At 46.6% G+C, this 27,454-nt stretch overlaps 2 protein-coding genes across 2 annotated transcripts; both read left to right on the forward strand.

Moving 5' to 3' along the window:
- The first annotated feature begins 1,060 nt into the window (after nucleotides 1–1,060).
- f7 (coagulation factor VII) lies at nucleotides 1,061–12,997 on the forward strand. The gene is made up of 8 exons (XM_079812961.1): nucleotides 1,061–1,151; nucleotides 1,287–1,450; nucleotides 4,596–4,620; nucleotides 4,695–4,811; nucleotides 8,667–8,807; nucleotides 9,281–9,402; nucleotides 9,798–9,918; nucleotides 12,209–12,997. Exons 1-8 carry the CDS (start codon nucleotides 1,091–1,093, stop codon nucleotides 12,766–12,768), a joined length of 1,311 nt encoding a protein of 436 aa, XP_079669087.1. The 5' UTR covers nucleotides 1,061–1,090; the 3' UTR covers nucleotides 12,769–12,997.
- A 794-nt stretch (nucleotides 12,998–13,791) lies between these two features.
- Nucleotides 13,792–26,131, forward strand: f7i (coagulation factor VIIi; the record flags this gene model as incomplete). Its single annotated transcript, XM_079811913.1, has 9 exons — nucleotides 13,792–13,849; nucleotides 13,942–14,102; nucleotides 14,177–14,201; nucleotides 16,422–16,535; nucleotides 19,160–19,297; nucleotides 20,536–20,633; nucleotides 20,702–20,822; nucleotides 24,219–24,630; nucleotides 25,918–26,131. 9 exons carry the CDS (start codon nucleotides 13,792–13,794, stop codon nucleotides 26,129–26,131), a joined length of 1,341 nt encoding a protein of 446 aa, XP_079668039.1.
- Nucleotides 26,132–27,454: the final 1,323 nt, after the last annotated feature.

Genomic DNA, 27,454 nt, shown 5'->3' on the forward strand with positions numbered 1-27,454 from the left:
TGTGTGTTTCGCCTGACGCTCTGAGTGTGTGTGTGTGTTTGTATTTCGCCTGACACTTTGAGTGTGTGTGTGTTTCGCCTGACGCTCTGAGTGTGTGTGTGCGTTTCGCCTGACGCTCTGAGTGTGTGTGTGTGTTTGTATTTCGCCTGACACTTTGAGTGTGTGAGTGTATATTTCGCCTGACACTTTGAGTGTGTGTGTGTATGTTTCCCCTGACACTTTGAGTGTGTGTGTGTGTTTCGCCTGACGCTCTGAGTGTGTGTGTGTGTTTGTATTTCGCCTGACACTTTGAGTGTGTGTGTGTTTCGCCTGACGCTCTGAGTGTGTGTGTGCGTTTCGCCTGACGCTCTGAGTGTGTGTGTGTGTTTGTATTTCGCCTGACACTTTGAGTGTGTGAGTGTGTGTTTCGCCTGACACTTTGAGTGTGTGTTTCGCCTGACACTTTGAGTGTGTGAGTGTGTGTTTCGCCTGACACTTTGAGTGTGTGAGTGTGTGTTTCGCCTGACACTTTGAGTGTGTGAGTGTGTGTTTCGCCTGACACTCTGAGTGTGTGTGTGTGTGTGTGTGTGTTTGTATTTCACCTGACACTTTGAGTGTGTGTGTGTGTATGTTTCGCCTGAGTGTGTGTGTGTGTGTGTGTGTGAGTCAACACTCCTTCATGATGGAGGTAAAAGAGCCAGTTTATTGCTGATATTTTGAGGCAGGAAGTGTTTCTCTTGAACACATGGGATGGAAATGCTGCCTTATTTCCAAATGTTTAACGTGATATTCCAAGTTAAATTCACAACTTTGGATGGACTCCGCGAAGATTCCCGAGTTTAGGGCCGAGATTACGGCGTTCAGTGTGAACATTCGCACAACATCAGGTCAAAGGATGACACACTTCACCTTTAAGGACACGTGTGAGCGAGTATAATAATAAACACTCGCAGAACGTGATTAAAATGAGCATAATGCGTCAACAAATATATCATTTCCTTCTAGTGTTGTCCCGTGTCTGTGGTTCAGTGAGGGAGGGTTTGAGGGCTGGACAGTATTTAGACATCCGACCTTTGAACCTGCAGCACAACACAAACTGAAGCTGGTCAACATGCGTCTCCTGTCAGAGTTTTACGTCCTCTTGAGTCTTTACGGGTGTCATTCGGCTACAGGTAACTAATCCAGCTATCACAGTCGCAGGAGTGTTTATTATGAGTGTTAATGCGGTCTCGTGTGTGTGTGTGTGTGTGTGTGTGTGTGTGTGTGTGTGTGTGTGTGTGTGTGTGTGTGTGTGTGTGTGTGTTCAGTGTTCATGGGAAGGGACGGGGCTCATGAGCTTTTGAGCCGGACCAAGCGGGCGAACTCCGGCTGGTTTGAGGAGCTGAAGATGGGTAATCTGGAGAGGGAGTGTCTGGAGGAGAAGTGCTCCTATGAGGAGGCGCGCGAGGTGTTCGAACACACGGAGGCCACGGTCAGTACTACACACACACACACACACACACACACACACACACACACACACACACACACACACACGGTCAGGGTTTGATGCATGTTGGCTAGAAGACGAGTGTCGAGTTAAACAGCTTTTCCCAGCCTGAAGGATTGACGTCTATTTCTTTACACTGCAAAAAGTGTTTTTCTTGCTCAGTATTTTTGTCTTGTTTTCAGTCCAAATATCTAAAAAAATCTTACATAAGAAGCATTTACTAGACAAGCAAAAGTTTTTGTCTTGTTTTGGGGGAAAATAACTTTTGGAGTTTTTGCTTAAAATAAGCAAAATAATCTTGTTTTCTGTGTGAATTAAGATTATTTTTCTTACGCCATTGGCAGATTGTTCTGCTTATTTTAAGCAAAAACTCCCTTAATTTTGAGCTATTTTACGCCAAAACAAGACACAAACTTTAGCTTGTCTAGTAAATGCTTCTTAATGTAAGATTTTTTTGATATTTGGACTGAAAACAAGACAAAAATACTAAGTAAGAAAAGCATTTTTTGCAGTGTAGTGCAATGCCAGATTTACACTGAAGCGCTTCTGTATTTGTTTCATTTAAGGAATGAATTTATAATTAATATTACAGAACCGTCTGATCTCACTGCAGAAAACTGATGTCGTTTTCCAGCGCTAATATCTCAAAGATTATTAAAATCGAAATGAGGAGGAGGAGAAGACATTTACTGGAGGAGAGAAATGACTGAAGATCAGAAATCAGAAATCTTTTGAAAGTTATTTTATGATTAAAACATGAACAATATCTGCTCATGGGTTCTTATTTTAAGCTCAAACTCACTTCATTGTGTTCAATTTCTCAGAAAAAGTCTTCATTCTGCATCTCAAGTAAATGGATCTTGATTTAAGGATGTTTAGAGATTTATTTGTATTAGTCAAAAAGCATGTCTAAATAATTAAAATCATGAAACATATACAATTTTACAGCAAAAAAAATAAAAAATAAAAATAATAATTTTTAGGACCCTATGGAATACGTTTTATTTTTTACCAAATTCTGTGTTGTCCATTTTTGGGTGAGCTCTACTCACATGAGGGCGAGTAAATGATGACAGAATGTACATTTTGGGGTGAACTGTCCCTTTAAGGGCGCTTCACACACACCTTGTTTGGTCCGAATCAAAATTGCAGGTGTGAAACCAAACAGACGAAATTTGGTCCGACAAAAAGAGGTTGTCTCAGAAACGGATCAAACTGAACAAATGTTCGTTTCGTTTCTAGTGTGAAAGCATTTTCTGTACGGTTCAGACTCTCAGAACATTTACAGGAAGTTCCTGTTTATGTTTAAATATTATAATGTTATTTTTAAATTTCATCTCGGATAGATTGATTATGAAAAGTGAAAAGATGCGCAATATGTCAGAAATGATTTTGAAAGAAATTTTGCGTAGAAAGCCTTTCTTTAATGTGATTTCGATTTGTATAAATTGTATGTTAATTTTAATCAACGTTTAATCAGATAATTGCCTGGATTTAATAAATAAGAAGCAAATAGTCTATAGCAGACAATAATGGCGGGAGCGATCACATGCTTTACACATGAACTGAAGCGTCTCAGATAAACCCAAACTCAGCAGATACTGCCTCACAAACATGAGGAATATGTGGATATAAAGCTTGAAATGTCCACTTTAAACGTAACGAACAGAAAATAGTCCAGCAATGCAACTGTTCAATAGTGGAAACCGTTCATTCACTCTTGTCAAAGATGCTGACGTCAATAATTAGATCAGTAATTTAGTTTGTATGGTTAATTTAGTTTAATAATTATATTTATTTGGATATTTAGTTGAAAAATGTTGTGTTCCCAAAATACACTAATAATCTATTCCCTGAGTCCACGGCCTTTGCTGTTATCGTGAGTGTACACAAATAAAAGTAGACCGTTTAGAGTTTATAATTCTGTCTTGCTCTGATCTCTGTATGGCTAAAAATGACGGAGTATTGTAAGTTGTTTCCGCTAGAATAAGGAAAAAATCCATCAAAAGGCGCCGATGACTTCGTCGGACAGAGCGTTAAAGAAAACGTAGCCTATTTAGTTTCATATAGTTAGGCTGTGTCTAAATATTATAATCTTTTAATTTCATATGTGGAAACGTGGAGTTTGAGCACTTCATTGAATTGGGTTTTCTAGAAAGTCTTTCTTTAAAATTTATTTTGTTTTGTATAAATTGTATTTTAATTTTGATCAATGTTTAATCAACTATTTGGCAATAGTCTTTGAGATTTTTTAAATATATATTCCAATCCATCAACAACAAAAAAATCATTAAATGTGTTGAAAAGAGACCAAAGCCTCTCCATAGAGACCTCTAGTGGTCACACACATGGCTGCAGGATTTCTTAAATAATTCCAAAAGAGGGGCTAATCTGCCTTCAAAAAAATATATTTTGAAGACCTAGTCTCTATTTTAACCTGAAATACTGCAATAATAAAAATAAAATAAAAAATTACCCAAAAAGATTGTATAATTTTCAATGGCAAAAATAGACCATAATTATTGCATAAATATTTAAAAATACCATCAAATCATCTCAAAATACAAAATCAAAAAGATAAAATATTATTGAAGAAAAATAAATTGCATTGGTTTTACTGGGGTGGAGGAAGTTTAAATTTGAGTTAAAGTTTGAGTTTGAGTTTTTGCTTAAAGCTCCACTGTGTGATATTTTCCTCCATCTAGTGGTGAACTTGTATATGACCATCCAGTGAATATTGCCGATTTAGTCCAAGATTAACATGGCTTCCAGCTCGACCTCGTCCACATTGGACACGGAGCCATCGAGTGTTAAAACGCCAAAGGCAAAGCTTGAATTTACGGGTATGTCCCTCTTTGGCTAATGTACTTTCAAGATGGAGGATCAACATGGCGACCCGCATTCGAACCCTCACCCGTATGTTTTTACAATGGCATATTATAAACTTACGAGAATACTTTATTACTTGAAAGAAGTAAATATACATTAATGAGCACATATATTTCTGAAAGAACGAAGTGTTTTTAGCTAAGAATAAACTAAAACAGTTACGCTTTAAGGCCTGAGGAAGCCCTGTGTGCTCTGATGATGGAGTGTGTCTCTAATGTCTGACCGATGTCTCACACAGAATGAGTTCTGGACGATCTATGATGGTGAGTTTTGGAGACGTGTGAGTTCTGGCATGAGTGAGTGCAGTGATTGAGCGGATCTGTGTGTGCGTCTGCAGTGAAGGATCACTGCGCATCCAACCCGTGTGAGAACGGCGGGCTGTGCACGAGCCAGAGCGGCGAAACCTTCACGTGTTTGTGCGCGGCCGGCTTCAGCGGACGCACCTGTGAGCGCGGTGAGTGTGTCAACTCAACCTTATTTATATAGCGCTTTCAACAATGCAGATTGTTTCAGAGCAGCTTCACAGTGTTAAACAGCAAAATAATGCAGCAGAATTTTATTCAGCCGTCTAGCCATTCTGGAGAAAACGGTAAATTATTAAATTTAGTTTAATAATTAGATTTATTTGGATATTTAGTTGATTTTTTGTGAAATTTAGTGTCCCTCTGGCCAATTAACAAACAGCGTATGATTATTATTCGGACAACTTTACAGGTCAGAGGTCATAATAGATCGGAATATTCGAAAGATCGGAGTCAACACACCGGAGACGGGTTTATTGAGGATGCCGTGACGATGAGGCAGTTTCAGGAGGAGGATAATCACGGTCTCTCAGACACTTCCCATCCACCCATCCATCCATCACCCATCCACCCATCCATCCATCACCCATCCATCCATCACCCATCCATCCATCACCCATCCATCCATCACCCATCCACCCATCCATCCATCACCCATCCATCCATCACCCATCCATCCATCACCCATCCATCCATCACCCATCCATCCATCACCCATCCACCCATCCATCCATCACCCATCCACCCATCCATCCATCACCCATCCACCCATCCATCCATCACCCATCCACCCATCCATCCATCACCCATCCACCCATCCATCCATCACCCATCCATCCACCCATCCATCACCCATCCATCCATCACCCATCCACCCATCCATCCATCACCCATCCACCCATCCATCCATCACCCATCCATCCACCCATCCATCCATCACCCATCCATCACCCATACATCCCCCATCCACCCATCCATCCATCACCCATCCATCACCCATACATCCCCCATCCACCCATCCATCCATCACCCATCCACCCATCCATCCATCACCCATCCATCACCCATCCATCACCCATCCACCCATCCATCCATCACCCATCCACCCATCCATCCATCACCCATCAACCCATCCATCCATCACCCATCCACCCATCCATCCATCACCCATCAACCCATCCATCCATCACCCATCAACCCATCCATCCATCACCCATCCACCCATCCATCCATCACCCATCCACCCATCCATCCATCACCCATCAACCCATCCATCCATCACCCATCCACCCATCCATCCATCACCCATCCACCCATCCATCCATCACCCATCAACCCATCCATCCATCACCCATCCACCCATCCACCCATCCATCACCCATCCACCCATCCACCACCCATCACCCATCCATCACCCATCCACCCATCCATCACCCATCCATCACCCATCCACCCATCCATCACCCATCCATCATCCATCCACCCATCCATCACCCATCCACCCATCCATCATCCATCCACCCACCCATCCATCCACCCACCCATCCATCCATCCATCCATCCATCCATCCACCCATCCATCACCCATCCATCACCCATCCACCCATCCATCATCCATCCACCCATCCATCCACCATCCACCCATCCACCCATCCATCATCCATCCACCCATCCATCCACCCATCACCCATCCATCCATCCATCCATCCACCCATCCACCCATCACCCATCCATCACCCATCCATCACCCATCCATCACCCATCCACCCATCCATCATCCATCCACCCATCCATCCACCATCCACCCATCCACCCATCCATCATCCATCCACCCATCCATCCACCCATCACCCATCACCCATCCACCCATCCATCCACCCATCCATCCACCCATCACCCATCACCCATCCACCCATCCACCCATCCATCACCCATCCATCCACCCATCCATCCACCCATCCATCCATCCATCCATCCAACCATCCAACCATCCATCCATCCATCACCCATCCACCCATCCATCATCCATCACCCATCCATCATCCATCCACCCATCCATCCACCCATCCACCCATCCATCCATCCATCCATCATCCATCCACCCATCCATCATCCATCCACCCATCCATCACCCATCTATCATCCATCCACCCATCCACCCATCCATCATCCATCCACCCATAACCCATCCATCATCCACCCACCCATAACCCATCCATCCATCCATCATCCATCCACCCATAACCCATCCATCATCCACCCACCCATAACCCATCCATCATCCATCCACCCATAACCCATCCACCCATCCATCCACCCATCACCCATCCATCCACCCATCCACCCATCCACCCATCCATCCATCCATCCATCCATCCATCACCCATCCACCCATCCACCCATCCACCCATCCACCCATCCATCCATCCATCCATCACCCATCCACCCATCCACCCATCCACCCATCCATCCATCCATCCATCACCCATCCACCCATCCACCCATCCATCCATCCATCACCCATCCACCCATCCACCCATCCACCCATCCATCATCCATCCACCCATCCATCCACCCATCCACCCATCCACCCATCCATCCATCATCCATCCACCCATCCATCCACCCATCCACCCATCCACCCATCCACCCATCCACCCATCCATCCATCCATCCATCACCCATCCACCCATCCACCCATCCATCATCCATCCACCCATCCATCCACCCATCCACCCATCCACCCATCCACCCATCCACCCATCCACCCATCCATCCATCCATCCATCACCCATCCACCCATCCACCCATCCACCCATCCACCCATCCACCCATCCATCCATCCATCCATCACCCATCCACCCATCCACCCATCCACCCATCCATCCATCCATCCATCACCCATCCACCCATCCACCCATCCATCATCCATCCATCCACACATCCGCCCATCTAAGTCAAGTCAAGTCAACTTTATTTATATAGCGCTTTTAACAATGCAGATTGTTTCAAAGCAGCTTCACAGTGTTAAACAGGAAAATAATGCAGCACAATTTTATTCAGTCGTATAGCCGTTCTGGAGAAAACGCTGATGTCATCAGTTCATTTCAATTATCATACAGTGACAGTGTGGGCTTTAGATCAGTAATTTAGTTTATATGGTTAATTTAGTTTATTAATTAGATTTATTTGGATATTCAGTTGAAAAAATTAAGAAAAATGTAGTGTCTCCAACTGAGCACGCCAAGCCAGAGGCAACAGTGGCAAGAAAACCCAAACCCCATCAGGAGCAGAATGGAGGAAAATAAACCTTGGAGAAACCAGGCTCAGTCGGGGGGGCAGTTCTCCTCTGGCCAATTAACAAACAGCGTATTATTATTATTATGACTGCAGTAAACCTCGGGATAAAACAGAGAGACTAACATTAGCGTAGATGCCGTTTTTCTGATGATGTAACGAGTACATCAGGTGTTATGGGAAGTGTTCCCGGTTCCGGCTGACCTAGTTAATGCAGCCTAACAATCATTTCATTGAGAAAGTGTTTTATGTGCATTTAGTCCCTTACGAAACAAAAATATATTGCAGTATATTGGAAAATATCATGTAATACATAAGGCGATATATTCCCATATATGGGATTTAATATTTATATTTTCCAATATATTGCAATATATTGAAAGCGGCAATCATTTGTATATTTTGCAATATACTGCAATATATTACATATATTGTATATATGTACCATCAATATATTAACAATATATTATAATATATTTCAAGTAATATATTGGTAAATATATTTTCCTTTCGTAAGGGGTGTGTGACTAAAGCCAGAGTGGGAAGCCAAGATTATAGAATTTCTTTACAATCTTTTTAGTGCGGTCAACACTTTGATAACTCTGAGGCGTTTCTGGAGAGAATTAGCCGTTCAAATGAAAACCGTCCCGTCCTTGAAGTTCCAGAAGAAACTCCTCAGGAACATTTCCTCCCAATCTTTGCCTCCTCAGAGATGAAAGGCGTGCCGGACTCCTGCCTGTATGATAACGGCCACTGCCAGCACTTCTGCACGGAGGAGGGCGGCCAGCGCAACTGTTCCTGTGCCCATGGGTACTTCCTGGGGTCAGATGGTCAGAACTGCCTGACACACGGTGAGCACACCACGAAGCACACACACACACACACACACACACACACACACACGCTCAGACACACATGTTTGTTTTTGTGAAATGTGAGGACATTCCATAGGCGTAATGTTTTTTATACCATACAAACACACACACACACACACTGCCCCTCCTCCTAAACCTACCCATCACACACACACACACACACACACACACACAGGAGACTGTGCAGTTCACTTTCTGTGAAAAAAACCTCATTCTGTGATTTCTAAGCATTTTGAAAAGTGAGGACATGGGGAACGTCCTCATATTTCACCCTCTTTTTGTAATACCCATGTCATTATACACATTTGTGTCCTGATATTTCACAAAAACATGCCCACACACACACACACACTCTCACTCTCTCACACACACACACACACACACACACACATACACGCTCAGTTCCACAGAGTTGATCATAAGTGTGTGTGTGTGTGTGTGTGTTGCAGAGGCGTTCCCGTGTGGGAAGGTTCCTCTTCTTCAGGGCGGAGCTGCGGCCCCGAACCCTCAGGATCTGAGGACTCGAATCGTGGGTGGAGCCGAGTGTCCTAAAGGTCACTGTCCATGGCAGGTCAGCAGCTGCAGCAGCAGATGGGTCAGTCTGGACTGTACCGTCAATCATCTGTGTGTGTGTGTGTGTGTGTGTGTGTCTGTTTGTGTGTATGTGTGTGTATGTGTGTGTATGTGTGTGCGTATGTGTGTGTGTGTGTGTGTGTGTGTGTGTGTCTCTGTGTGTATGTGTGTGTGTGTGTGTGTGTGTGTGTGTATGTGTGTGTGTGTGTCTCTGTGTGTATGTGTGTGTGTGTGTGTGTGTGTGTGTGTATGTGTGTGTGTGTGTGTGTGTCTCTGTGTGTATGTGTGTGTGTGTGTGTGTGTGTGTGTGTGTGTGTGTGTGTGTGTGTGTGTGTGTGTGTGTGTGTGTGTGTGTGTGTGTGTGTGTGTGTGTGTGTGTGTGTGTGTGGACAGGTGCTGCTGAGGTACGGAGAGAAGCCCTTCTGCGGAGGCGTGATCTACAGACCCTCATGGATCCTCACAGCCGCTCACTGCTTGGAAAAGCTCAAAGTCAAGTTTCTCAAAATAGTCGCAGGTACAGTTGCTCTTTATTTAATGTTTAATTTTTTTTCACACGCTCTTCTGATTGGCTGTGATTTTGGTATCGAGTGCAGTGCGCCTGCAGAGAGACTCCGCCCACACTCTCTTCTGATTGGCTGTGATTTTGGTATCGAGTGCAGTGCGCCTGCAGAGAGACTCCGCCCACACTCTCTTCTGATTGGCTGTGATTTTGGTATCGAGTGCAGTGCGCCTGCAGAGAGACTCCGCCCACACTCTCTTCTGATTGGCTGTGATTTTGGTATCGAGTGCAGTGCGCCTGCAGAGAGACTCCGCCCACACTCTCTTCTGATTGGCTGTGATTTTGGTCGCGAGTGCAGTGCGCCTGCAGAGAGACTCCGCCCACACTCTCTTCTGATTGGCTGTGATTTTGGTATCGAGTGCAGTGCGCCTGCAGAGAGACTCCGCCCACACTCTCTTCTGATTGGCTGTGATTTTGGTATCGAGTGCAGTGCGCCTGCAGAGAGACTCCGCCCACACTCTCTTCTGATTGGCTGTGATTTTGGTATCGAGTGCAGTGCGCCTGCAGAGAGACTCCGCCCACACGCTCTTCTGATTGGCTGTGGTTTTGGTCGCAAGTGCAGTGCGCCTGCAGAGAGACTCCGCCCACACTCTCTTCTGATTGGCTGTGATTTTGGTCGCGAGTGCAGTGCGCCTGCAGAGAGACTCCGCCCACACGCTCTTCTGATTGGCTGTGGTTTTGGTCGCGAGTGCAGTGCGCCTGCAGAGAGACTCCGCCCACACTCTCTTTTAATTGGCTGTGGTTTTGGTCGCGAGTGCAGTGCGCCTGCAGAGAGACTCCGCCCACACTCTCTTCTGATTGGCTGTGATTTTGGTCGCGAGTGCAGTGCGCCTGCAGAGAGACTCCGCCCACACGCTCTTCTGATTGGCTGTGGTTTTGGTCGCGAGTGCAGTGCGCCTGCATAGAGACTCCGCCCACACTCTCTTCTGATTGGCTGTGATTTTGGTATCGAGTGCAGTGCGCCTGCAGAGAGACTCCGCCCACACTCTCTTCTGATTGGCTGTGATTTTGGTATCGAGTGCAGTGCGTCTGCAGAGAGACTCCGCCCACACTCTCTTCTGATTGGCTGTGATTTTGGTCGCGAGTGCAGTGCGCCTGCAGAGAGACTCCGCCCACACTCTCTTCTGATTGGCTGTGATTTTGGTCGCGAGTGCAGTGCGTCTGCAGAGAGACTCCGCCCACACTCTCTTTTATTTGGCTGTGATTTGGGTCGCGAGTGCAGTGCGCCTGCAGAGAGACTCCGCCCACACGCTCTTCTGATTGGCTGTGGTTTTGGTCGCGAGTGCAGTGCGCCTGCAGAGAGACTCCGCCCACACTCTCTTTTAATTGGCTGTGATTTTGGTCGTGAGTGCAGTGCGCCTGCAGAGAGACTCCGCCCACACGCTCTGCTGATTGGCTGTGGTTTTGGTCGCGAGTGCAGTGCGCCTGCAGAGAGACTCCGCCCACACGCTCTTCTGATTGGCTGTGGTTTTGGTCGCGAGTGCAGTGCGCCTGCAGAGAGACTCCGCCCTCACTCTCTTCTGATTGGCTGTGGTTTTGGTCGCGAGTGCAGTGCGTCTGCAGAGAGACTCCGCCCACACGCTCTGCTGATTGGCTGTGGTTTTGGTCGCGAGTGCAGTGCGTCTGCAGAGAGACTCCGCCCACACACTCTTCTGATTGGCTGTGATTTTGGTCGTGAGTGGAGTGCGCCTGCAGAGAGACTCCGCCCACACTCTCTTCTGATTGGCTGTGATTTTGGTCGCGAGTGCAGTGCACCTGCAGAGAGACTCCGCCCACACACTCTTCTGATTGGCTGTGGTTTTGGTCGCGAGTGCAGTGCGCCTGCAGAGAGACTCCGCCCACACTCTCTTCTGATTGGCTGTGATTTTGGTCGCGAGTGCAGTGCGCCTGCAGAGAGACTCCGCCCACACACTCTTCTGATTGGCTGTGGTTTTGGTCGCGAGTGCAGTGCGCCTGCAGAGAGACTCCGCCCACACGCTCTTCTGATTGGCTGTGGTCGCGAGTGCAGTGCGCCTGCAGAGAGACTCCGCCCACACGCTCTTCTGATTGGCTGTGGTCGCGAGTGCAGTGCGCCTGCAGAGAGACTCCGCCCACACGCTCTTCTGATTGGCTGTGGTTTTGGTCGCGAGTGCAGTGCGCCTGCAGAGAGACTCCGCCCACACGCTCTTCTGATTGGCTGTGGTCGCGAGTGCGCTTGCGCTTTAAGTTTGAATGTATTTGTTAAGATGTGTGTTCTGTGCCTCAGGTGAGCATGATGTCGAAGTGGATGAAGGCACAGAGCAGGTGATCCAGGTGGAGGAGATGCTCATGCACCCCGACTATGTGCCCAAGACGGCGGACAGCGACATCGCCCTCCTGCGTCTGCGCCAACCCATCGTCTACACCACCTACGCCGTCCCCATCTGCCTGCCGCAGCGCCACCTGGCGGAGCGCGAGCTGTGGGCCGTCAGCAAGCACACGGTGAGTGGGTGGGGCAAGCGCAGCGAGGACGGACCCACCTCCCGCCTCCTGCTCCGCCTCCTGGTGCCCCGCATCCGCACGCAGGAGTGTGTCCAGAGCAGCAACCTCAGCCTCACCAGCAACATGTTCTGCGCGGGGTACATCGAGGGCAAGCAGGACTCCTGTAAGGGCGACAGCGGTGGGCCGCTCGTGACCCGCTACAGGGACACCACCTTCCTGCTGGGAATCGTGAGCTGGGGGAAAGGCTGCGCCCGCCCGGGGTCCTACGGCATCTACACGCGTGTCTCCAACTACCTGCAGTGGATCCACGAACATACCGACAATTCGACACGAGTGAAGCATTGAAGCTATCACTGCTCTATTCACGTCTGATTTAAGCGGGAAAACGGATGGACGTCAATAATCAGTAGCTGTCTTGTTTTGAACTTATTTAATCAATAGAAATAATTCAATGTATGACTTTAACAAAATGTGTACATTTTATTTACAGACATATATTAAAAAATTAATAAAGATTACATTGCATTGTTTTCCCTACTTTTGGTCAGTAAACAAAAACTTCTCAGTTAACATCATGTTGTCTTCAACTACGTGTCAAATCTCTCTGAAATCACACTATTTACACTGGTATATTTATTCATTATAACTTATTATTTGATTAAGATCGAAAAACCAATGTTAGTCAGTCTGTAAAAAAACGAAATGACCATTATTTTTTAAATTACGTGAGTGCGCGTCTTTCTGTGGAAGCGCGTGCTGGAGGAGCGCGCGCAGTAACGAAATATACAAATAAACCTGCGTATATATTATAAAAAAATTTGATCTAAAAATAACCTGCAGGGAACGTTCTGGGAACATTCTCTTTTGGTTACAAAAACACAACCAATAGAGAACGTTCCCAGAACGTTCTTATTTGGTTCCCCACAAAAATAACCAAACGGGAACCATATGGGAACGTTAGGGGAACGTTCTGTGTTTACTGGGATCATGTTGTCTTCAATTACGTGTCAGATCTCTCTGAAATCACACTATTTACACTGGTATATTTATTAATTATAACTTATTATTCGATAAAGATCGATAAACTAATGTTAGTCAGTCGGTTAAAACTAAATGACCGTAATTTTTTTAATTACGCGAGTGCGCTTCTTTCTGTGGAAGCGCGTGCTGGAGGAGCGTGCGCAGATCAGAGGCGCGCAATAACGAAATATACAAATAAACCATGGTGACTTAAACCCATTTGGTCCAGTAATCAGTTTGAGTGAACGTCCCTCACAGTCATAGCCTTTGCTCCCGGTCGATCGGCTGACTCCAGTCCCTCCTCAGGATTCTGGGAAGCTTTGACCACGCGCGTGTCCGGAGTTGAACATGAACACTTGTGCCGGTGTGTTGGTGTGTGTCCTGATCCTTCACGGATCCAGCGCCGGTAAGAATCGCGAGCGACGCGCTCGTTTAGCTATATAGATGTTAAATAACATGGGTATCAAAGTCCCTGTGTGTGTTCGTCGCTGTTTTCAGTGTTTCTTGACAAAGATGACGCCAGTTCGGTGCTGCGGCGCGTGAGGCGCGCGAACGCCTTCCTTGAGGAGATGAAGCGCGGGAATCTCGAGCGCGAGTGCATTGAGGAGATCTGCGACTACGAGGAGGCGCGCGAGGTGTTCGAGGACGACACGAAGACGGTGCCTCGCTCATAATATTAATACTCATTTGGTGTATCATTTTAATTTAAATTTGTTTTGTTTGTCTTTTGCAGAAACAGTTTTGGTTGAGTTACTCCGGTGAGTGTCAGAATAAATGTGACCACACAAAAAAATAAACATGGCACCCATAGTTTCGTCAAAAACTGCACAGTCGATTAATAGTATAAATACAAATCTTACAGTAAATTAACTGGTCTTCTTCTCTCAGAGGATCTTTCACATTGTTATTAGTTGTACATCACGTGACCACAGTATCATATAATCAATAACTGATTACTGGTAATTACGCGTTCTGCTTATGTACACGACCGTATTTATTGACCTGAAGTCAAAGGTTCTGTTTGTTCAGAAGGTGTTTACTTCAGCTCCCCCGACAGCAACTGTTCAAGATGCGTTGAATTTACACCCAAAATACAGATGTTGTCTTTAAAGGGGACATATTACGCCCCTTTTCACAAGATCTAATAATGTGTGTGTGAAGTTTCAGCTCAAAATACCCCCAGATCATTTATTATCTTGTCAAATATGCCCTTATTTGGGTGTGAGCAAAAACACAGCGTTTTTGTGTGTTTCCCTTTAAATGCAAATGAGCTGCTGCTCCCCGCCCCCCTTCCAGAAGAGGGCGGAGCTTCAGATACTCCATCAACAACAGAACAGGCCAATCTCACTCAGACTAATGTCAGAAATTAGCAGTTGTGGAGCAGTGGCGCAAAAAGTGGGTATGCGCTATATGCGGCGCATAGGGGCGCCAAAGCGATGGTATAAAAAAATGTTCTATATGTAGCTGCTGTTGTGCATTTCTAAATCATTTCTGTATTTCCTCAATATTATATAACATTTTAGAGGACTAACAGGCTAGAGTAGGCGCCCTCATAAGATCGCATCATAGAATTTTGGATAATAAGGGAATATCGCGAGTGGGCGTGGCGGCGATTTGACAGCAAAATGCACATTCTTAACATGCGCTTTGGGGTCAAGGAAAACGCAGTTTCCGACGCGTGTTTTTATATCACAGTTAAGAACGCGCACTTATATGGTAAATCACGCGTCGAGGACATGCGCTATGAGTCGGACAAAACGCACATTATTTAGGCTAAACAGGTAAACCAAACGGGCAATGCAAACTTGTGTTCGAAGTATCCAAACAGATGAAAAGAACGCGCCCTTTCCTTGGTGTTCTCAAAATTGCACGCTCACTTTTTAGGGCACACCTCTTATAAAGTAAAGTTACATATTGTTGACCATCTTTTGAAGTCATTACACTATTTACCACGATACACTATGGCTGTTTTAAGAATTAAATGAAATCAATATCAACAAAATCCACTTACACTGTAATTACAATTACATTAATAATGTCATGAGATTTTTAGATTTATGTTCTAAATATAATATTTTAATTATAGAAATATGAAAATATTCTAGAATCATTCAACTAATTCGTTCTAAACGACTGTTCAAAAATGGTGAATTATGCGAGAACGAAACCTATACTTTGTTTGAATCTCTTTCTGTTGGAAAAATAGAGCAAAACTGTAAAAAATGACCACTTGTTTATTGTTTATTGAAGTGTTGTATAAAATTAATATCGCATTTTGCAATCGTGCTGATATCGGCTACTCTGGAAAATAGCACGTATGATATTGCTTAACTCATAATTTCCTCTTCAATTACTTTCAAACAAATGTTTATTTTTTTGTTCGTTATTAGCCTATTTTTTATGAAAATACAACAACAATAAAATAGTACAATAAAAAAACTTGCGTATATTAAAAAACGAATAAGACGGATGATATAAAATAGCTATACCCGAATTATAACAAATAAATAACATATATTTGGAAATTCCCCTGTAAAACGGGGAACCCTCAGTTTGTGGTTTGTGTTTTTTGTTATTAACGAAAGTGATCTTGTGCCTCCGCTATCGTCCTGTCAATCATCTTGCTCGTGCCTATGATTACAGTTACAGTCAAATTTTAATCCACCATCATCGGTTCCCATCCTCAGCCGATCTGCATGACCATCAACACTAGATAAATGGGCGAGTGAAAAGACACGCCATGTCACAATTTACAATGCTCTAGAACGTTTGGCAGCAACATTCGCTGCTGACACACACACACACACACACACACACACACACACATTGATGATGATGATTGATGGGGATTATAACACAAGTATGGGTGGATTTCTACCATTATAGACACACACACCTGTGTTCACACACCTTATGAAGGTGAATTTTGTATAATATGTGCTCTTTAATGTTTGATTTTATACTCATCTATAAACCAGGCAAGGAGCCGTGCTTGACCAATCCGTGCAGGAACAACGGCAGCTGTGTGTATCTGGCCAACAGCTACTACTGCCTGTGTCCAGACCGGTTCGAGGGCCAGTACTGCGAGAGAGGTGTGTGTTCGAGGGCCAGGGCCCGGTTGCATAAAGCATCTTAAGTGTAATCTTCCCTTAAGTTCGCCCTTAAGTTTCCCTTAAACCTAAGGGTGTTGCAGAAAAAAAACCCTAAAGTGTTACTTAAGGGTTTCTTTAAGTGAAACGTCATAAACACTTAGAATTCCCCTTAAATGCTGTTTTTTCACTTAAGTAATCCCTTAAAAAGCGTTAAGTGTTGCATAAAACCCCTTAACGGTCATTTCCCTAAGTATAACTTAAGGTTTGGAAATCGTAACCTTAAGAGTAACGCAGACAAAAATAAGACGACATGGAACCAGCTGAAGATCATTATGTGCCAAGAAGAGTTTTTAGGGATAGGAAGAACCCTTTGGACCATCTTAGCGATGAAAAATTGTTGCAATAATACCGATTTGACCATCACACATCACAACCACTGACACTGAACACTTGCAGTCATACATTTCTGAATGAGATGAAGAAAAACTCACAGAATTAAAGAAGTCGTTTGACGTTATAACAAGTCATTAATGTCTTTATATGTTTCATATAATAGAACCGAAGCTATAGATTGTGAATTTAAACATTTCTCGTTTACCAGCGGCTAAAGTCAGGAGGACTAGCCGAGGTGAGGCTGTTCCAGGCGGGATCTCACAACATCTTTAAATAGGCGCCATCTTTACAAATAAACCACCGATTTGAGCTTTAAACTACGACATTCTCGACTGAAACTACATTTCGTGACACAATAACAGTAGTATTCTTCAATTTCGCGGCCGCACACACAACCACTATGAAAAGCGCAAAAGGACGCGCGTCAATTTCTCTTCAAGCGCTTTGCTTTATACGCGTGTCCATCTCGCTTTGGACGCGCAAATGCATTCAAAGTCCAAGAGTCAAACTAGACGTGAATTTGACGCTCTATTCACGTTTGGTGTGAACGCAGCATTAGTGTTCGTGTTTTGCGTATCTATGGCAACAAGACTTTTATAACGTGAATCCAGGATGGCTGTCGTGAAACACTTCAATGTTGCCCTAATGTGGCGTTCACACCGGACGCTAATCGCGCGAAGGTGGACGCTTGAACATTTTGAGTTTACTCGCTTCAATCGCGCGTGACATTCTCTTCACAACAGACGTGATTCTCCTCATGGGCGGAGCTTCTGCCAGCGGCTCATTTCGTTGAGAAATGTCTGACATGGGCTGTGTTTACACGTCTTTTTTGTTAAAATCTACTGTTAATGTGTGACAAAACGTAGTTTTAAGACTTTTTCAGTTGATAATGTAGTAGTTTAAAGCTCAAATGTGTGGTTTATTTATATAAAGAGTGCCTATTTGAACATGTGATGTGTGTGTGTGTGTGTGTGTGTGTGAGCTCCAGTGGATCAGCGGCGCTCATTAACCCAGCGAGATCAGCCTTTCCTCAGCCAGTTCTTCTGCCGCTGGCTCTGATGTCTCTGTGGTGTGTGTGTGTGTGTGTGTGTGTGTGTGTGTGTGTGTGTGTGTGTGTGTGTGTGTGTGTGTGTGTGTGTGTGTGTGTGTGTGTGTGTGTGTGTGTGAGCTCCAGTGGATCAGCGGCGCTCATTAACCTGGTGAGATCAGCCTTTCCTCAGCCAGTTCTTCTGCCGCTGGCTCTGATGTCTCTGTGGTGTGTGTGTGTGTGTGTGTGTGTGTGTGTGTGTGTGTGTGTGTGTGTGTGTGTGTGAGCTCCAGTGGATCAGCGGCGCTCATTAACCCAGCGAGATCAGCCTTTCCTCAGCCAGTTCTTCTGCCGCTGGCTCTGATGTCTCTGTGGTGTGTGTGTGTGTGTGTGTGTGTGTGTGTGTGTGTGTGTGTGTGTGTGTGTGTGAGCTCCAGTGGATCAGCGGCGCTCATTAACCTGGTGAGATCAGCCTTTCCTCAGCCAGTTCTTCTGCCGCTGGCTCTGATGTCTCGAGCTATAATTCGTCTTGTAACGGCCGATCTTTGCTCTCATGGATCTATAATTTGTTCCCTGGCAAATCGTTTAGACTGAGGGCAAAGAGAAGTTTCATTACTTTATATTTTTAGGCTATAACTGTACGTTGCAGTTGTAACGTTAGCCGACTAGCGCTGACTTTGAATGTTTGAGTGAATTGTTTGCTTTATTTCATGTGTAGCTTATTATAGTTTTTACTTATACTTTTGTATTATTGATCAAACATAAACTTGCATTTAACAAAAAGCGACTGGGTTGTGTTTCATGTCATTTAATGTTATCACAGTGATAATCATATTGTCTGAAGCAGATATTAATATACAGATTTTCTCCTCATTGTTGTCACTACTAGAGCAAGCTCCTGATTGGTTAACGTGGCGCGAAATATCCGCCAAAGTTCGGATTTGCGTCCTTCGCCCCGCCTCAATCGCGCGAATCTCGCCGCAGAATGCCATTTCGCGTCTCTGCATTGACTTAACATGTAAATCACTTGCGCGAATCGCACCATAAGAGAACCGTTCAAGAGATTATATTCAACACCCTTAACTTATTCTCTTAGGTAAGGGGAAATCGCCCCTTAAGTTCATAATTGAGGGAAAAACTTAAGCTGCTTTATGCAACCGGGCCCTGGATGCGAGAGAGGTGTGTGACCGCTGATGTCCCTCAGGCTTCGAGGAGACGCTGAAGTGCCAGTATGTGAACGGAGGCTGTGAGCAGTTCTGCGACGCTTCGGGATTCAGACGCACCTGCAGCTGCGCCGCAGGATACACACTGGGAGCCGACGGGACGTCCTGTGTCGCTCAAGGTGGGAAGAGGAGACTGACCAACACACTTCACATCTCCTCAGACTAACTCAACTTAAAGTGCCCTTCAAAAATTGCTGCCTTAAATGTTTAAGTACAATCAACTTAAATTATGTATTAGTTAAAGTCTCCTGCTGAGCCTGCGCAAGTTTGTAACTAATTTGCATAATGCCCGCCTCTGCGTCTCTTAGCCCCGCCCTCACTCACTGTAGTTAATGCCTGCCTCTGGTCATGATTGGCTGAACAGTGTCTCTTAGCCCCGCCCTCACTCACTGTAGTTAATGCCCTCCTCTGGTCATGATTGGCTGAACACTCTTAGCCCCGCCCTCACTCACTAGTTAATGCCCTCCTCTGGTCGTGATTGGCTGAGCAGTGTCTCTTAGCCCCGCCCTCACTCACTAGTTAATGCCCTCCTCTGGTCGTGATTGGCTGAACAGTGTCTCTTAGCCCCGCCCTCACTCACTAGTTAATGCCCTCCTCTGGTCATGATTGGCTGAACAGCGTCTCTCAGCCTCGCCCTCACTCACTGTAGTTAATGCCCACCTCTGGTCATGATTGGCTGAACACTCTTAGCCCCGCCCTCACTCACTAGTTAATGCCCTCCTCTGGTCATGATTGGCTGAACACTCTTAGCCCCGCCCTCACTCACTGTAGTTAATGCCCTCCTCTGGTCATGATTGGCTGAACACTCTTAGCCCCGCCCTCACTCACAAGTTAATGCCCTCCTCTGGTCGTGATTGGCTGAGCAGCGTCTCTTAGCCCCGCCCTCACTCACTAGTTAATGCCCTCCTCTGGTCATGATTGGCTGAACAGCGTCTCTTAGCCTCGCCCTCACTCACTGTAGTTAATGCCCGCCTCTGGTCGTGATTGGCTGAACAGCGTCGCTTAGTCCCACCCTCACTCACTGTAGTTAATGCCCGCCTCTGGTCGTGATTGGCTGAGCAGCGTCTCTTATCCCCGCCCTCACTCACTGTAGCGTTTGGGTGGTGTTGGTCATGTGACGCTGTTTGTGCTGAGATCGAGACGGTCAAACTCTCGCCATCGTTACTGTTCGGATTCAGATATGATAATGAGCACTTGCTTTCTGACCAATCACAGCAGAGCTGTCTCAGAGAGGCGGGGCTTAGAGACACAGAGAGAGCTGATGCTGCAGTGGAGATTAGGAGAGAATGTGTGTAAAGCTGGAGACTCAACATCAGGAACCTTCAGTATAACAGAGGCTCTTCTCTGTGTGTTACAGTTGAGTATCCGTGTGGAAAGCCTCCGCTCCAGACAGTCCATCCTCAGAGACAGGCTGTGGGCGGAGTTCACTGTCCCAGAGGTCACTGCCCCTGGCAGGTAAAGGTGGACGTGCAGGTGTCCGGGTCTGAGGGCCGTGATCCGATCATGAGTGTGTTTGCCTCCAGGCGCTGATCGATCATAACGGGGAGAGTGTGTGTGGAGCTGCTCTTCTGGAGGACGGCTGGGTCGTGACAGCGGCTCACTGCGTTCATCAGAAGGACCCCAAGCGCTTGAAGGTCATCACAGGTATCTGAAGAGTGTGTGTGTGTGTGTGTGTGTGTGTGTGTGTGTGTGTGTGTGTGTGTGTGTGTGTGTGTGTGTGTGTGTGTGTGTGTGTGTGTGTGAACGGTCACATTTACCAAGCACCAATGGCTATTTTTGCTTATAACTTCTGCACGCTTTGACCAAAAAAAAACAAAACTGGTCTCTTTAGATTCAGTGTAGCATGGCGAGTGAAATGATACCCCACATCGGCCATTTTGAATTATGTCATAAAAGGCGATATTTTACAAGCAACAAAGGAGCCTTTGGCATTCCTCTTGAGTCTATGGCAACCCTTTTGGGAGAAAGTTGTGATATTTGACAGTCTGATCCGTCACCACATCTGGAGTCTCTAACACAATCCCTCTAGCGCCACCAACTGGCCAAATTTGCACTCATGTTTATGCTGATCACTAAGGGCTAGAAACAAAACTCTCTTTGGCTCAAGATAATTCAAACTCCTCATAAGCCGTTGCTACAAATTTCACGAAAATTGAGCCAGATCATTTTCAGACCATGTCTTACTGTTCTCGAATAATGCATGGACGAATTCGACGAAGTGCCCGCCAAATTGAACATGAGGCTATATCTCCTATATGTGTTATGACAACCATGACCTGCACAGTTTCGCTGCAGTGCCTCCTAGTGGTCAGGAGATATGTAAAATGGCTATTTTTGCTTATAACTTCTGCACGCTTTGACCAAAAATAAAAAAAACTGACCAAAACTGGTCTCTTTAGAATCAGTGTAGCATGGCGAGTCAAATGATACCCATTTCGGCCATTTTGAATTTTGTCATAAAAGGCGATATTGGCTCACTTTAGCCAGGGCTCGACATTAAGCTTGTTCACGTGCAAAAATGAAAATTCTGTCATTAATTACTTACCCTCATGTCTTTGGACACCCGTCAGACCTCCGTTCATCTTCGGAACACAAATGAAGATATTTTAGTGTAAATCTGATGGCTCAGAAAGGCCTCTATTGGCTCAATGCACTTTACACTCTCAAGACCCTTAAAAGGTACTAAAGTTGTTGTTACAAAGTCCATCTCACTACAGCGGCTCTACAATAACTTTATGAAGACGAGAATAGTTTCTGTGTGCAAAAAACCCTATATATAACGACTTATATAGAGATGACGATTTCAAAACACGGCATTATGAAGCTTCGATGCGTTATGAATCAGTGAGTCGATTCAGCAGTTTGGATCGCCAAATTTCAGCAAAAATCACTGATTCATAACGCTCCAAACCGCTGATTCGACTCACTGATTCATAACGCTTCGAAGCTTCATGAGACCGTGTTTTGAAATCGTCATCACTATATAAGTCGTTATTTAGGGTTTTTTTGCACAGAAACTATTTTCGTCTTCATAAAGTTATTGTAGAGCCGCTGTAGTGAGATGGACTTTGTAACGACGTCTTTAGTGTCTTTTAAGGGTCTTGAGAGTGAACCATGCATTGAGCCAATGGAGGCCTTTCTGAGCCATCAGTTCCCTTTCGTTCATTCACTACGACGTAACGTTAGTGACTAACGAATGGGGGTTTCGCTTAGAAGCCTATCATCTTTGAGCTTAGAGAAAACCCCCAATGGCGGGCCAATGCCATGGGGCATGCGGAATTTGCATACGTAACTCCGCCTCACCGCGTGAGTATATAAGGAAGTACGTGGCAATATCGCATTATGTTCTGCTTTCGGAGCCAAGAGAACCTACCTCTTCACTCCTACAGCCTTCTGAGACTCTGTCAGCTTCTTCGAGACGAGCAGCTTTCCAGTCGGTGTCGGTCAGCTTTCGAGCGAGCGCGCGCAGTCTCTGCTGACTTGCCTCCGTCAAATCGAGAGCAAGAGTGCGGTTCCACTGAAACTATTTCAGAGGCTCCTGGGGCATATGGCACGCTTCAGCACTGGCTTCGCGATCGAGTCCCGAGATGGGCATGGCAGTCTGGCACGCTCCGGGTCCAAGTGACTCGGGCCTGCTTACAGACGCTCAGCCCGTGGTCGAACCTCAGTTTTCTACGGGCCGGTGTGCCCTTAGAACGAGTTTCCAGGCATGTTGTCGTATCGACGGATGCCTCTGCCACGGGCTGGGGTGCCATGTGCAATGGACAAGCAGCCGCGGGCTCCTGCATGTCAATTGCCTCGAGTTGCTGGCAGTACGGTTCACCCTGCACCGCTTCCGAGCGTTGCTGAAGAGTCAACATGTGCTTGTCCAGACAGACAACACGGCCGTAGTAGCGTACATCAACCACCAGGGCGGTCTACACTCCTGCCGCATGTCTCAACTCGCCCGCCATCTCGTTCTATGGAGTCAGATGCGCCTGAGGTCCCTTCGTGCTGTCCATATTCCGGGAGTCCTGAACCACGCAGCCGACGAGCTCTCGCGGTTTCACCCTCTCCCGGGAGAATGGAGACTCCATCCCCAGACGGTCCAGCTGATTTGGGAACAGTTCGGGGACGCGCAGGTAGATCTGTTTGCCTCCCACGACTTTTCCCACGGCAGCCTGTTTTATTCCCTGACCGAGGGCACGCTCGGCACGGATGCACTGGCGCACAGCTGGCCGCGGGGCTTAGGCAAATATGCGTTCCCCCCAGTGAGCCTACTCGCACAACTCTTGTGCAAGATCTGGGAGGACAAGGAGCAGGTCCTTTTGGTCGCCCCGTACTGGCACGGCCGGACCTGGTTCCCCGAACTCATACTCCTTGCGACAGCCCCTCCCTGGCCTATTCAGGCCGCAGCGGGTCATATGTGTACTCTCTAAGTCCTCCCCACGGGTAGGCATCTTGGCATTCCCTCACTGGGATATGCTTCCCAGTGTACCTTGGTAATCCTGTGATAAGTGGGAGTCCTACGGCCTTAAGTGGTGGGATCTCACACTTACGCAGGGCACTGGATGACAGCTGAGTGGCGCGGTTATATTGGAACCCCCATTCGTTAGTCACTAACGTATGTCGTAGTGACTGAACGAAAGGGAACGAGGGTTACATACGTAACTGAGACGTTTTTTTGCGCACAAAAACTATTCTCGTCACTCCATAAAGTTATTGTAGAGCCGCTGTAGTGAGATGGACTTTGTAACTTTAGTCTTTAGTGTCTTTTAAGGGTCTTGAGAGTGTAAAGTTGAGCCAATGGAGGCCTTTCAGAGCATCAGATTTACACTAAAATATCTTCATTTGTGTCTGAAGATGAACGGAGGTCTGACGGGTGTCCAACCACATGAGGCTCAGTCATTAATGACACAATTTACATTTTTGGGTGAACTAACCCTTTAAGTTCATACTTAAAAACAAAAACTTAAGCTGCTTAATGGCCCTTAATTGCTGTATTATTTTCTCCAGCACGAGTGGAGTTGGTCTAGTTCACAGCAGTTGTTTTGTCGTCAGGTGATCATGACCTGGACGTGATGGACGGCTCAGAGGAGGCGTACGATGTTTCTGCTGTGGTCATCCATGGGGATTACGACCCCGTGTCGCTGGACAGTGACCGGGCGCTCCTGAAGCTTCATGGCGAGCTCAAGCGCTCCGGGTACGCCGTGCCCATCTGCCTGCCCACGGCCCGGCTGGCACAGGTGGAGCTGGCGGCCGTCCGCTTCCACACACTCAGCGGATGGGGCAAGAGGACCTCAGGGGACAACCTCCATCCATCCAGAGCCCCGTCTTCTGCAGCGCTACAGCGGATGGCCGTCCCTCTGCTGCCCACAGGAGTGTGTGTGTCCAGCAGCGGCGTCAACATCACTGCCAACATGTTCTGTGCGGGTTACCCCGAGGGCGGGCATGAGTCCTGCAGAGGGCATGAGTCCAGCAGAGGGCATGAGTCCTGCAGAGGGCATGAGTCCTGCAGAGGGCATGAGTCCTGCAGAGGGCATGAGTCCTGCAGAGGGCATGAGTCCTGCAGAGGGCATGAGTCCTGCAGAGGGCGTGAGTCCTGCAGAGGGCGTGAGTCCTGCAGAGGGCGTGAGTCCTGCAGAGGGCGTGAGTCCTGCAGAGGGCGTGAGTCCTGCAGAGGGCGTGAGTCCTGCAGAGGGCGTGAGTCCTGCAGAGGGCGTGAGTCCTGCAGAGGGCGTGAGTCCAGCAGAGGGCATGAGTCCTGCAGAGGGCATGAGTCCTGCAGAGGGCATGAGTCCTGCAGAGGGCATGAGTCCTGCAGAGGGCATGAGTCCTGCAGAGGGCATGAGTCCTGCAGAGGGCATGAGTCCTGCAGAGGGCATGAGTCCTGCAGAGGGCATGAGTCTTGCAGAGGGCATGAGTCCTGCAGAGGGCATGAGTCCAGCAGAGGGCATGAGTCCTGCAGAGGGCATGAGTCCTGCAGAGGGCATGAGTCCTGCAGAGGGCATGAGTCCTGCAGAGGGCATGAGTCCTGCAGAGGGCATGAGTCCTGCAGAGGGCATGAGTCCAGCAGAGGGCATGAGTCCAGCAGAGGGCATGAGTCCTGCAGAGGGCATGAGTCCTGCAGAGGGCATGAGTCCTGCAGAGGGCATGAGTCCTGCAGAGGGCATGAGTCCTGCAGAGGGCATGAGTCCTGCAGAGGGCATGAGTCCTGCAGAGGGCATGAGTCCTGCAGAGGGCATGAGTCCAGCAGAGGGCATGAGTCCTGCAGAGGGCATGAGTCCTGCAGAGGGCATGAGTCCTGCAGAGGGCATGAGTCCTGCAGAGGGCATGAGTCCTGCAGAGGGCATGAGTCCAGCAGAGGGCATGAGTCCTGCAGAGGGCATGAGTCCAGCAGAGGGCATGAGTCCTGCAGAGGGCATGAGTCCTGCAGAGGGCATGAGTCCTGCAGAGGGCATGAGTCCAGCAGAGGGGATGAGTCCTGCAGAGGGCATGAGTCCTGCAGAGGGGATGAGTCCTGCAGAGGGGATGAGTCCTGCAGAGGGCATGAGTCCTGCAGAGGGCATGAGTCCAGCAGAGGGCATGAGTCCTGCAGAGGGCATGAGTCCTGCAGAGGGCATGAGTCCTGCAGAGGGCATGAGTCCAGCAGAGGGCATGAGTCCTGCAGAGGGCATGAGTCCTGCAGAGGGCATGAGTCCAGCAGAGGGCATGAGTCCTGCAGAGGGCATGAGTCCTGCAGAGGGCATGAGTCCAGCAGAGGGCATGATGGCAGTCCGCTCGTCACACGCTATGAGGAGACGGCCTTCCTGACGGGCGTGAGGTCATGGGGCAGAGGCTGCCATCAGCCCGGATACTACGGCATTTACACCAAAGTGGCCAACTTCTTAAAATGGATGGAAGTGGTTATGAAAACCCCAGTGGAGCGGCTGAACAATACCACCGGATCTCCTGGTGTCTTTACCAGAGCTTAAAGGTTTCACAAAAATGATTTGAGCATGCTAATTGGTCATAAAAAGTAATTGTCTTCGGTCATAAATGAGCGACCATAGGAAATGAACGGGAAATCGGCAAAAACACAAAAATTCGAAGAATATTTGTGCGTACAATCTACAAATCGGCCACGATGCTGAAAAAAGTACACAGCAGTGAAGGGGTGACACTCTAAAACATCAAGAGTGTGATGCACACACACACACACGCACGCACGCACACACACACACACACCTATGAAAAACTGAACCTATGAACCACATTTACAATTTTTAAAAAGCACAGCCTCATCAGAATTATATGAAACTTAGTGACTTTTCTAGCATTAGGGATGTAAACACACACAATAATTGGGCTCATGATTCGAGCATGCTGATTGGTCGTAAAAAAAATACTCCCACTTGTGCTCTTCGGTCAAAAATGACCACCATAGGAAATGAACGGGAAATCTGCAAAAACACAAAAATTCACAGAAAAAAAATCTATATTTCTAATAAACAAAAAAATATCTAAAACTTTATAATACATTGTCTTTGAGATTTTTTTTATATATATTCAAATCCATCAAAAAAAATCATTAAATGTGTTGAAAAGAGACCAAAGCCTCTCCACAGAGACCTCTAGTGGTCACACACATGGCTGCAGGATTTCTTAAATAATTCCAAAAGAGGGGCTAATCTGCCTTCAAAAAAAATATTTTGAAGACCTAGTCTCTATTTTAACCTGAAATACTGCAATAATTAAAAAATAATAACTAAAAAAAAATTTTTTTGAATAATTTTAATGGCAGAAGTAGACCGTAACTATTGCATAAATATTAAAAAATACCATCAAATCATCTCAAAATACAAAATTAAAAAGAAAAAATATTATTGAAGAAAAATAAATTGCATTGGTTTTACTGGGGTGGAGGAAGTTTCATTTTTAGGTGTCCGGGAAGACGACCAATGCGCCCCCTAGAGGAAGAGCAGCAGAGGTTAAAGAGTTCACTTCAACATGAACATCTGATGATTTCCTCTCCTCATCTCATCCTTTCTTCCTCCCTCATGTCTTTCTTTCTTCAGTTTTTTGAGGATTTTTCTGCTCATAATGGACTTCAATGGGAACCAACGGCTGAAGGTCCAGATCACTGCAGTTTCAGAGGCTCTGACCAATCCCAGACGAGGAATAGAGTCTGATCTAGACACAACACACACACATTTATACACTTTAACCTCAGACGCTCAATTTCAGTGTTCAGGGCGTATGATGTCATCACGTCAGAAAGGTCACATGATGCAGGTGGAAGTGCCGATAAACTCCAT

Source organism: Gobio gobio (genome assembly GCF_949357685.1).
Source record: "Gobio gobio genome assembly, chromosome: 3".
Taxonomy (NCBI): Eukaryota; Metazoa; Chordata; class Actinopteri; order Cypriniformes; family Gobionidae; genus Gobio; species Gobio gobio.

Coding starts and splice junctions, on each gene's coding strand:
- f7 (XM_079812961.1), top strand. CDS start 1,091: ATGCGTCTCCTGTCAGAGTTTTACGTCCTCTTGAGTCTTTACGGGTGT. Junction 4,621..4,694: donor GTTCTGGACGATCTATGATG/GTGAGTTTTGGA, acceptor GTGCGTCTGCAG/TGAAGGATCACTGCGCATCC. Junction 9,403..9,797: donor AAGGTCACTGTCCATGGCAG/GTCAGCAGCTGC, acceptor GTGTGTGGACAG/GTGCTGCTGAGGTACGGAGA.